The sequence below is a fragment of the Cryptomeria japonica genome, chromosome 7 (assembly GCF_030272615.1).
Source record: "Cryptomeria japonica chromosome 7, Sugi_1.0, whole genome shotgun sequence".
Classification (NCBI taxonomy): domain Eukaryota; kingdom Viridiplantae; phylum Streptophyta; class Pinopsida; order Cupressales; family Cupressaceae; genus Cryptomeria; species Cryptomeria japonica.
Genome location: NC_081411.1, coordinates 268,353,768 through 268,366,797, shown reverse-complemented (window position 1 = coordinate 268,366,797; position 13,030 = coordinate 268,353,768). Strand labels below are relative to the sequence as shown.

At 32.7% G+C, this 13,030-nt stretch overlaps 1 protein-coding gene across 1 annotated transcript; it reads left to right on the top strand.

The window, feature by feature from the left end:
* The first annotated feature begins 4,109 nt into the window (after nt 1-4,109).
* LOC131855906 (cysteine-rich receptor-like protein kinase 10) lies at nt 4,110-6,994 on the top strand. Its single transcript, XM_059207975.1, has 7 exons — nt 4,110-5,056; nt 5,136-5,279; nt 5,372-5,517; nt 5,612-5,822; nt 5,922-6,141; nt 6,227-6,377; nt 6,473-6,994. The coding sequence occupies exons 1-7, from the start codon at nt 4,273-4,275 to the stop codon at nt 6,677-6,679; spliced, it is 1,863 nt and encodes a 620-aa protein (XP_059063958.1). The 5' UTR covers nt 4,110-4,272; the 3' UTR covers nt 6,680-6,994.
* The last annotated feature ends 6,036 nt before the right edge of the window (nt 6,995-13,030 follow it).

Below are 13,030 nucleotides of genomic sequence, written 5' to 3'. Positions count from 1 at the left end.
TTATTTGATGAACTGCAGGGAAGAGAATTTCTAATGAAGAATAGGTAGGTAATAATTGAATCAAACCTTGTATAATTTGGGCATATATTTATGTGCAAGTGGAATACTTGTCTTGTTAGGATTAGGATTGACACTTGGTGTATTATGGGATACATCTAGCCTTGTTTTAACTTGTTGATCAGTGCAAAAGACTAAATAGAATAATGTGTCCCATGGTGTAGTGTGTAGTGTACTGACATTTCTTTTATCTGGGATGCACTATGGGTAAGTGGTAGCTAGTTGTTAAAGTTATGTCACTTCCTCACTGTGTAAATCCTATTCACTAGATATGGAATACCTATTGAGGCAAGTCACTATCTATGAGAGATGTATATTGAAGCTAGTCCCTATGAAAATGGGATGTATGCTAGAGATAGACACTTGTATATGTGATGTATGTCTGAGATAGTCATCACATGTGTGATGTCTACGAGTTAATCATCTTATGTTATGGGAAGAGTGCTCAAGTCACTCTCTATGGAACTGGGAATCTTGGAAGGTTAATAGCCCATGTGTAATTGTGTATGTGTGTACACAACTTGAAGGCGATCAGATATTGCTTTATTATTGTTTGGCTAATTTTAATATATATTCTTGGTTCAAAGAGAGATCAAAGATATCATAAGAAAGGAGAGAATGATCTCCCTCTAAACTTGAAGAATGAATTACGTAGCCTCTAACTTCCCTCAAATGGATACATAGGCAAAGTCATTTGGAATGAACTCTCGAGGCTTAAGTCTAGGTCCAATAAGGATCCTAACTGTAAGAGCTTAACACCTTGAGTGCAAGCGTAAGTGGTGGCCTATAAATTTCACCACTAAAGTAAATGAAGAAATTAAGAAGTGACATATCCAAGCTAGATTTAGAAGTTTGTTTAATTAAGTTGGTACTTGTAAATGTAAAAAAAATAAAAAAATTCAGTGTCTAAGGGGTGGATATTATAGTTTCTCACATATCTCTCTTTATATATTTCTTCTAATATATCATGAGTATGTGTGTAGGCTCATACTCCCACGAAAGGGGGCTAAATTTAGCATTGCAAATTATAACCTTGTACAATTTACACCACATTTTCTGCCCCCAGCTTTGTGTATCCCATTTAAGCTCCTATCTAAGCCCCATTTTCAACCTTTTTACCTTGAAACTATTGTTGCATATCTGCATGGTGGTCTGAACCTTGTTTTGAGTTGTCTGCACCTTATTCTCAGCTTGTTTACCTAGTTATAGGTGGAAAAGAGTGTTTTGGGTACCCTTTCTCTAGACAATAGTGCTTTAGGATTCCTAGTCATAGATAAGGGCCCTTAGGGCATCATTGTCTTCCAGAATCGGGCCCAAATTTGAATATCACAATGCCTCCCCATTATTTGGTTCCCAATCATGATGCCATAATTTCAACATTGGAGGTCAACCTAATTGGTTAAATACCTTGAGAACCCTATATAAGAGCACTATTCAAATTCATTTTAACATCTACATCTCTCATCATCAAGCATTCCAATCATAAACATTCATACGTAATCAAGGTAACATTTCATTATACTATATCATTCAAGCATTTGTCAAGATCTACTCATCATGGAGTAGTGAATTATTAAAATCTTCATGCTCGCATGTTTTTATGATTGAGTCATTTGTCTTTTCTGTCATGTCATGTTATTGCGTCAACACTTGTGATCACATTCAAAGAGCATTGTATTATCAACCTTCATCAACTTCAACAAGCTTGAGGTATAATATTTAACATTATACTCTAGCACATCAATTTAATTGAGTGTTAATTCAAAAACTCAGGGTTTGACTTAGGTAAACACCTATCCACAAAAACATTTCTCTCTTTTGCATGTGCAAGTAGTAAGATCTAAAGAGAAAATTATAGATTGAAGTAGAGTGGATGGAGACAATCAAATCCAACTTTTGTAGAGGCAAAAAGTGGAGAATGAGGTCATCCCACATACCTATGTTTGACAAATTTATGACAAAACTTTAGGAGAACATTTAGGATTGCATTATGATCCTGAAAAGGCATCTATTGTTTGCATCTGATATTGTGAGAATGGTGTCACCTGGAGCACCATTTTCCCACACATTCAAGATTAGATTTTAGACACACATTCTTCTTTGTTTCCTTGTTCTTGATCTATACCCATGTCTGCATATCAAACTTTAAATTACCTAATGATGTTAATTTATGTCAATTTACACCTTTCACCCTAGATTTTAGATTTAACTTAAATCTTTTCATAATTGATTTTCAACTCAAACAAAGGGACAAAAAAAATCAATCAACATTTATCCTTTAGGATTCAATCTATTGATTTGATTTCCCTTTAAAATAATGCTTGTGGAAATAGATCTGACTCCTAGCTTACATAGCTAAATTAGGAAATACTCATTTCCACTCATTATATTAAGTATTTTGTAATGAGTAATAATTTGTGAATGCATTAAGAGGCTTGTTCTTGTCTCATGAGGTTTTTCCTAAGGCATATTTTATGTATTTGTCTATTCTTTTTTACGATGGATTTTTAGTGCTCATTCGTATATTTTTCTCTCATGAGACTATGTGAATTTTTTTTTTCTGTAATATTTTCTTTTCAAAATTTAGGTATAAATTATTGAACTTTTTACAAAAAATGTCCTTAGGTTGACCAAGTTTTTTATTTCCATGCTCTATAAATTTGAATGCAAAATAGATTTTTTTAATATATATGTCTAGTAAACTTTTTTATGTTACTAGTGATGTTGGCATGACACGCCCTCCAACACCACCTGAAACGCTTTTGAACTAGAGCTATGAACCAATGAAGCCACAAACGGGGGACCCCATCCCCACACTTCACTTGATCAAACCTGTGAGCACAACGGCCTAGTGAAAGCACAAGTCATGCAAGCGCAGTGGTCCAACAGGGATTTGAACCTTGGTGGCCGCATCACCAGCAAAGTGTTTTAACTAGGACACTACATGCTCAAAACCTTGAATGCAAAATAGTTAGTTCTGCATGAATTTTTTAATTAAATTTTCCATTCACCATCTTCATATTTCAGATACATTTCATGTACTTTTATTACTTCATATATTATATGTATAGAAATGATAAAAATTAGGAACAATAGTTATCCTTTCAATGCTTTTGAGTCATCTATAAAGTTGCATGAGAAAGGGATCATGAACACATGATATGACTAATATATGAGTTTCCTATAGGGAGTTGATATTGCTATGAATCATCTTCCTCCTAACATATTTTCCATCAATTATATCTGCAAATCCAAGTGATAAAATCTTCATAGACGAAAATAATCTAGAAATATTACTGAGGGAAATATAGCTACTCAAATGATATTATATTCACAAGAAGGTGGATTAATTATTTTCCCAATTACATTAGACATTCCTTTTATTCATGCTTTAATTTGAGTCAATTATAGTTTTTTATTTTTGTGTGTGTGTGGCTCTATTGCCTTCCAATCAATGATAACTTCCAACGTGGTAAAAAACCAATTTCAATTTTGTATTGATTACAAATAATGATACCAAGGCAACTAGCTAATGACCTTCCAACAATGAATTATCCTTACAAGGTGTTGTTTCTTGAAAGTGACCTTGTCATTTGTTTTTGTTTATGTATTTTTGTATGGATTAAGGAACACAGTTTGATAGAAAAGTAATAAGTTTTGGACCTTTCAATAGAAAATGAATTTCTCTTTCAAAATATTGCTGATTCTCCAAGACAATCTTATGATTTTATTTTAATATTTTCACATAAATTTAAAAAGCAAGATGAAATTGGAGTGTGATGCATCAGTTAAAATACTTGCTTGGTGAAATCGACACTTGCTTGCTTGATAGCTATGCTCGCGGACTTTGTGAAAAAAAATTTGAAAAAAAATGACATCAATCTAATTAATTAATAACCTTTTGACAATAAACCAATTTTCCAGCCTAACCTCACAAGTGTTTTGTTTTGTATTTTTATCTAAATTAAAGAAAACAGTGTTATACCAAAGTAATCATGTAGGGACCTTTCAATGATAAATGAGTTAAAGGTGCCCCTGGTTTTCCATAGCAAACCGCGACTCTTTTAGCTCCGGTATTTTGTCGTGAGTTGAAGTCGATAAGGCCGGCCTCGATTCATTCAATTCAACACGAAACCCAGCCCAATTATTGATATCTTGTACATAAATTCTGACTGGGTTGCACTGCGCAGCGCGGATTAAAGCTACAAGACCAGGATGAGGTTCAGACCTTACTTTCGTATTCTTCTTTTGTTCTTTGTAATGAAAATTTCATCTGTCATATCTTACACTTGGCCATTCTGCAATAATGACTCAACTTACACCGACGGTAGTCCATATTCTGCTAATCTGAATCAAGTCATGACTGGTCTGTTCAGAAATATACCTAAAAGTTCAGGGTTTGATACCTCTTCCTCTGGTCAAACGCCCAACAAGGTCTATGGCCTTCTGCAGTGTATTGGGACCGTATCAGTGAAGAAATGCTTAGAATGTGCACAAAAATCAAATAATTCTTTTAAGGAAGTTTGCCCCAACTACAGAGCGGGCCTGATATTGAAGGATGACTGTTTTCTTCGATATGACAACTACAGTTTCTTTTCACAAGTAGATCTTAATCCATATTATTCTTGGGAGCGCCCTGACATCTCAGCCAATATGGATGATTTCAAAGCCACAACCTTTAGTCTTCTCTATAATCTGTCTAATTTAGCTTACAACCCTGCATATAAGGGATTAGCTATGGGATCAGCCAACTATTCTACATCCGGCAGTGTATACGGGCTCGTCCAATGTTGGAGAAGTTTATCCATAAAGGATTGCAAGGAATGCTTGTTTCAAGCAAGGAATGTTCTGGAGGATTGTTGTTCTGGGAAAGGAGGAGCTCAGACTATGTCAAAAAGCTGTATGGTCAGATTTGACATATCCAAATTTTTCGACACTACGCAGTCAGCACCGGTTCCAACAAATTCCACACCTCCAAAAGGCGAGATCCAATTCGAAAGTAAGCACAACCACTTCTTCTAATATTTGTTGGATTATACATTTGAATATGTTTAGACTGAAAGGAATCTACATTGCAGAGAAGTACTCAAAAGCATTAACCATAACTATAGGAGTTGCGGGAGGTCTGATTCTGGCGTTGTTTATTTGTCTAATTGCAATGATAAAAAGACACGGACCTGGCAATTTTGTTAGGCTAGAAACTCAACTTACCCACAACAAAGGTACTGCTTCTATTACCATCATTGTATTTCCTTGCTGTTGCTTTTAGTATAACATTAAATTTTCTAAGCTTTCCAGTTTTATTCCTCTGCAGAAAGGCGTGCATGTATTCCCGAATCGGGGTTTCTGATAGATGACCAGCAACATTTTATCATCAGCTTAAAGACATTGGCAGAAGCCACACAAAATTTTCATGAACACAACAAACTTGGAGAGCGAAGCTTTGGACCAGTATACAAGGTGGGACATTAAAACTAAAGTCAAAGATCAATTAGGTTATTTTGCAGAAATTTCTAAAGTGGGTTTGGAGCTCTAATTCTATTTAATCTTTCAGGGAACGACTATAGACGGAAAGGAAATAGCAGTTAAAAAGTTATCTAGAAGATGCAGCCAAGGTAATACAAAATTTATAAACGAAGTGAAGGTGATGGCCAATCTTGACAACCGAAACCTTGTGAAGCTGTTGGGATGTTGTGCTGAGGGAGATGAAAGATTGCTCGTTTACAAATATTTTCCCAGCCGGACTTTGGACACTTTACTCTTTCGTAAGATACACTTTTTGTATCTTTTGTCGTATTTAATATTAATATTATATAATTGTTTGAAAGAAATTGTAAAAGTGATGGATGGAATTGTGGTTACAGATCCAGAAAAGCGTAAACAGTTAGATTGGCAAAAGCGTTATAACATTATCTTTGGAATTGCCCGAGGCCTTCTCTACCTTCATGAAGATTCACATCTGACAATAATTCATGGAGATATTAAAGCAAGTAACATATTGCTCGACGAAGAACTCAAACCTAAAATAGTGGACTTTGGTTTAGCCAGACTTTTCCCTGGAGACAAGACAAGAACCCAAAGAGAGTAAGGACTCCGATGATGATATCCCTGATTTTTTTATAGATTGATGGTTGTTGTTTAAAGTGATAGCTCTGTTTATGTGGTGTAGCGGTTACATGGCTCCAGAGTATGCAACGCATGGACAGCTGTCAGTTAAAGCCGATGTTTATAGCTTTGGCGTGCTAATGCTTGAGATTGTAAGCGGAAGGAAAATCAAAGATTGTAATCTTCCCCATGAAACAGAGAATCTGTTGGACTGGGTAACAACTCTAATTTATGACTATTCATTTGTCTTCGATAAAGGTTATATAGAACAGATACTATAGTTAAAAATAACTGATGATGTGTGATGTAGGCATGGAGACTACACAGAGGAGGAGATGTTTTACCAATGGTTGAGTCAACAATTGTAGAAAGTTTCCTAAAGGAACAGGTACAGCGATGCATTCATGTTGGTCTTCTGTGCGTACAATCTGATGCGACTGTTCGTCCAGATATGTGGAAGGTGAATGTGATGATATCTACCAGTTCAGTGCCATTGCCCAATCCAGCAAGGCCTTAGTATCTGGATGTTTCAGAGCTACATGTATTATAATGGTATATCCACACCATGACGTCTATAAATGAAACCGCCATTAGTACATATTTAATGGGAATCTGATCAATCGTATGGTGTCATGAATTCAAGAATTAAACTTGTTACTAATAGTACTAGTAATAGAAGTCATTGAGATGTCTAACTTAAACAGTTAAGTGTCAACAAGTCACAGTTTGTTGTCATGTTTAGTTTTTTTATTATAGAAGTTTGTTGTGCTTTTATGATCATATAAATGTAAGCATTCTTATGGAATAAATATTGGATCTTACTTTTGAGTAATATTTTCTGTTGTAATTTTTATAATTTTATTATGTTATCAAAGTTAGATTTGGTATGACTTTATCATTCGATTGTTAAAGGACATGAGAGCATCTTGAGAGTTTATTCTTGTAAAATTGGATTAGAGTATGATAGATTAGTTTTTTAAAGTTGTAAAACTTGATTCAGTATTATGATCAAATCTTAATAGTAAAATAGCAAAATGGGTCATATTATTGGTGAATTTAATATTGAGTACGTAAATTAGAAAGTCATAAAAGGACATGTCATTGTAGATCATCATACAAATGAATGACCATGTGATAATCAGCCTTTTAACATAGATTTTTTAGATGATTTCACTCTATCTCTTGATGACTTGCTTGAAAAAATAAAATTAAATGGTAACATGACTTGAGGGTAGGGATGTTTTGTACCAAAAGGATATCTCATTCCCAAATAATTTGAAATTGAATATTCCTAATAAGTAATATTGTTGAATATGAAGGACTCATCTTGAGTCTCAAATTACAAATGAAGTGGAGAATTCAATATTTATCAATATATAATGATTCTTAACTCATTGTAAATAGGTCAACAACTATTACCAAGTTATTTATGAAAAGCTTCTTCCTTATAAAAGAATGGTTGATAGTTTAAAGCATTATTTTAAGCACATCATATTTTCATGCAAATATTAAATCTTTATATGTCATGGCTATAATTGGTTCCCTTCTTTAGATAGAAGAGGATACATTATTGTTCTTGTTTTTGTCAAGGGATTAATGAGCCAAGCATGTCATGTTTTAAAAATTGAGATGGTGTGTGAGATTGTTTGTCCCACTTCTCCTTGGCATTTTTTATTCCTTTAATCATTCGAATATACACATAGCTACGAGTAGACATCTTGTGCCTACCTTAATCCCTAATTAAGTCATATTATCATTACTAAACTGATATTTTGCTAGTTAGGTCAGCTTTAGGACTAAATAGTCAATTTAGGTTAGTCTTAGGTGTAAATAGTCATATTTAGGCTAGGCTAGGTGAAATATAAGGCATAAATGAGGTATATATAGGATATAGTATGTTTATTTTATCATCATATTGTGAATTGTCTTCTCATTCATGATATTTTGAGGTTTTCCACTCGAAGTGGCTTATTAATTTTTGTTATTATAGATCATTGTGAGCATATTTCAGTACCTTCCTCATTTGTGCAAGTTGTTTCATTACAATTTGTATTAGAGCATGATCCTAGCACTATGAACACAAGACATTTTTTTCAATTTTGGAGGTCGTTTCAGAAATTGCATATCTTACAAATTTGAGAGATAATTTTTCTAATTTTTAAAGGGTTTTTATAAGGCCATATTGAAGAACCTTCAAACCAAGTTTTATAGAAACTAGAATAGAATTGAGAAAGTTATTGCAAAATAAGAATTTCTTTAAAAATATATTGGGAAGCACTATATAGCTCTCAAATATTAGAAAAATTATTCTGAAATTTAAATTAGTTTTTAAGGATTTCATTAAGGAGTCTACAATCCATTTTTTACATAAATTAAACTAGAAATAAGTGATTTGTTGAAAAAATAAGGTTTCCACTAATTTCACTATCAAGGATACAAATCTGTCATTTTTGTGGATATTTTGTTGGGTAAGTGGTATTTTTACACTATCAATTTATAGTGAAGGTTTCAGATTATTTATATTTAATTTATTTGATTTAATACAAAATCATTATTTTCTATCAAGATGGGGCCTTCTACAAGAGGAAAAGCTTGATTTTTGCCTCAACAAGAGAAACTCTCGATAAGGATGAGGGAACAATTGAGGATGATTAATACCTTGGAAACAATTGAGATGAATTTTCAAGAACTATTCATCTGATTTAAATTAGAATGAAAGATAGTGAATCCAAGAAATTTGCATGCAAAACCCCCACAAATGGTAAGCTCTCATAAAATGTAAAAAATCCTTAAGAAAGGAGACAATGGATTTGTGAACCAATTGTGTTCATTTGAAGCCTATAAACTAAATACACCTATCCATATAGATTTACAAGCAATGATTGATCATCACTTAGTGAATTTTGGAAATATTTATAAAGAAATTTAGTTTAAGAAGGAACATGATAATGCAATACACGTAGTGCAATGAATCCAAGAAACTAACCACCTAACATCAGGCCTTATAGATACCTATATATACATTAAAATTAAATTAAAAATATTGTTGAAGAGATTTCAGAACTACAATCTATTAGGAATAGAAAGTTCTTACTCCTAACCACTTGTAATGGTGGATCAAAATGATGACACATAAAAATTACACAAAAACTATAGGGTGCTCAACACATACAACTGTAGCATCCTAAAATTGCTCCCTTTACAATTTTGATCGTATTTGGGGCCCTCACCTTATTTTCCTCATCCTCATGGTCAACTAGTTCTCATTTATGCTTGTACCATGCAATAAATGTCATATTATCAAATTATACCTTGCATTGTACCTTAACCCTGGCCCAAATATGATGCAGGAGCATCTGGTGGTGTAAGGGCAATCCTGCATCACATAAAACTATTTCTCTTTAGTTATTTTTCTTTTAATGTTTTTGCATTTATGGATACCCATTTGGATGAGTAAGATATTCCAACTTCAAGAATGAACAAGCTGCTTTTTCTACGCGACTGACAAAAATAATTGATTTACACCAATTATTTGATCGTTAAAATTGTAGTTGGAGTAAAGGTTAGTGTCTATTAAATTACATAAAAACTGCATTATTGTAGTAATTGCAACTCATTAATCATAAATAACTTAAATTCTTACAAGTTATTTATTTGCATTGAAGCAACAAATAATGTTAGATAATAGCACAATATTTCAATAAGTGTATAATATTCTTTAAAAACATATAATTAAGTATATTAAGTTTGTAATTATATTTAGTGTCTCTTTTTTTTAAATGAGAAGTTTAAAGGTCAACATGTTGTTTTCTAGAAGAGAATTTTATTAAAGGCATTATCAATTCCCATATTAATTTATGTTTCCATGTGACAATACATAAGGATAATTACTAGGACTATAATAGTATTTACTCCCAATCAATCAACAACACAACATTAATCTAGTTGAAATTCAAGCGACAATTTAATGTTTAAATAAGACTTAAATTTTACTACTATAGTTTAAAGTTTATCAAAAGAATTTAATGCATTAAAAATGTAAAAAAAACTAAATAATAATTTATTTATACACTAACTATTTCCAACATGAATCGATAGAAAAATAGAAAAATAAAATTATTTAAATTATCAAGTACGAAATTTAGTTATAGACTATAAGATGGTTGTTTAGCTTATTTAATTTTATATGATGTTTGACTAAATAAAAAAAAGATAATGCATCCCAATAGATATATTAAAATTCACATTTTTAAAGAAGACTAATAGTCATCACATATATTACGATGGTCAAGATATGACCACCAAAATTTTCGTTGGTTTGAACTTTAGATGATCAAGTTAGTTGAACATCATTTTCATGTCATGACAACTTTCACAGATATTAATGTCATTGATATTTATAGGTTATTTTTCTCAACTCCAACTCAAGGTCAATATAACTGAGGTTGGAATAAAAACCAAAATACATCATTGCATGCGTGGTGTAAGGAAGGGAGTGAATGAATTAGTGGAGTGCAGAGCTTTCAACATTAAGTATATGAGACCCACTTCTTCCGTCCATTTGTAAGGCAGTCTTTTTCTTTCACTATAACTCCTCTAATAATTCATGTGTATCAGAGTGGGGTTGAGTCAGCCAAGATAGATAGTCGGCTGTACATTATTACGACCTTTGCAACTTGCCTCTGGGTTATCGCATCTATCCTTACTCAGATACTTCAATTTGTTTCTTGTGATTAAATTTAATTGATGATTAATTATAATCAGGATCATGATGTAGACGTGAGGGATGATGACAGTGGTGTTCCATGGATAGGTTTAAGGCTATCCACAATTGCAAGGGAGCTCATGTGCGGTCGAGGTGGCTCGAACTTTCACTCATTTGTGAGCTGTTGGGTTTGTTTAAATTGCTACTGTGTTTGATTTTTAATTTTTTAATTATGATTAAATTGTGATTTTTTAAAGTTAGGGAAATAAAAAATTTAAGGCAAGGATTCTATAGTAGTAACTACAATTATGAAATAAAGTAAATCAATCAAATTAATATATTTTAAAGAGATTATTTTAAATTTAAGTATATTTTTTGTTATCTATTTTTAAAATAAATTCAATCAATTAATCAAAGCAATTTTTATTTTTTTTAAATTTTAAGTTAAGGTAATATTTTTTATTATTAATATTTAAAATACATACATTTTTTTTTATCTAATTCAAGATTAAATTTTGAAAGAAATTTTGTTTTGCTAGAATGTGTGTTAGTGGGGAAATGAACTTAATTTTACCCACATGAATTGATGTCCAGTCAAAATTTAGATAGTGGAGATGACATATTGTTAATGACTCTAGCCCATTTTTATTAAAATTGTGGTATGTTTGGACATCTTAGTCATGAAAATATATTTTTGGATTGAAAAATATACTAGATGAAAAGGTTGTGTTTTCCTAACCCTATATATTTGTTGTAGATCAAACGATAAAGAGTTGGTTATGTTTATGATAGATACTTCAATGAGGTTAATGACGAATAAGGTCCAATAGGCTTTCTTGGGGTGGATTAGCAATGTTCACCTTGAACTCTTTCTTGGGATAGATAATGACCTAGTTATTGCAGCAATCAAATGGGTGCTTGGAGAGGATTTCCTTGCCAATGAGGATAGATAGTGGGTAGACTCAAACATTATGTAACATTTAATAGGGTCATTTCTAGACTTGCGCAAACCAGCACACATTGTAGCTAAGATGACTCATGGGCTAATCGGGGCTGACCTAATTGGTGAGTTGGATCAGAAACTAAAACATGTACAGTATGGAGTTGGGATTTCTACCACTCCTAACCTGAAGGCCTTTGCGGAGAAGGACGTGGTTGTGCCATGGCTTCCCTTTCTTGGCAATTTTTGCATCATGTGCATTGAAGAGCATAGGGATTGCTTTATTCCTACATGTGAATTTCTCAAGAAGCTTTCAGGAGAGGACCCAACACTAGACATGGGATGGATAGAAAAGTTCAAGGCCTTGGTCTCTTATCAGAAGCTAGATTATGAAGGGAATGAATGGTCAAATGATTTTGAGGACAAGGACAAGGATGAGAATGATAGCCAAAATGTGTCTGACTGATTCAAGTTCTGGGTCTATCTCCTCCTACTAGATATTGCTCACACTAAAACAAGAAATACCAACACTTTTTGTAATTTTGGCCTTTTAAAAGAAAGTTGATGTATATAGCAATGCAATTATCATACAAAGGAAATATATGTAAAAGATAGTCCATGTGGCTTTTACCAAATTATCGATGTCATTTTCCTTTTCTTTTCTTTATATAAAAAAAAGCATTGAAATCCACTATAATGATTCATAAGGCAATTTTGTTCATACCACGTTGTCGTTTCTTGTTTCCTTTTTCAATTCTATAAGTAATGAGTCATAAAGGCTACCATTCACTGTATACAAAAACCAATGAATGGGAAGGAAATACCTGCTCCATACGACCACTTACTAACCTCGATGTTTTGAGTAACTTTTGATATTTTATGCATTATGTAACATCGCTTTCACTTTTCCAAAAGAAGCTCCAAGTATTTTGGGAAATAACCTACAAAAGTCCAAAGAAAAAAAAATCCCTACCAAGCAAAACATGTGTATGAGACACTTAAAGAAGACAAAAACTATACATGCTCATCCCAAAAGGAAATAAAACACACAATAGAACTTATTTGAAAGAAAAACTATTGATCTAACCTACCCTAACCAATCGTTATTTACATGCTAAACAAAAACATTAACTAGGTTTTCAAAATAACTTCCCCTTTGCACTAAACCTTTTTTCTTCTCAAATTATTGATGATGCAACAGAAAATGGGTGCATAATAAAAAA

Coding starts and splice junctions, on each gene's coding strand:
- LOC131855906 (XM_059207975.1), top strand. CDS start 4,273: ATGAGGTTCAGACCTTACTTTCGTATTCTTCTTTTGTTCTTTGTAATG. Junction 5,057..5,135: donor AGGCGAGATCCAATTCGAAA/GTAAGCACAACC, acceptor TCTACATTGCAG/AGAAGTACTCAAAAGCATTA. Junction 5,280..5,371: donor TCAACTTACCCACAACAAAG/GTACTGCTTCTA, acceptor ATTCCTCTGCAG/AAAGGCGTGCATGTATTCCC.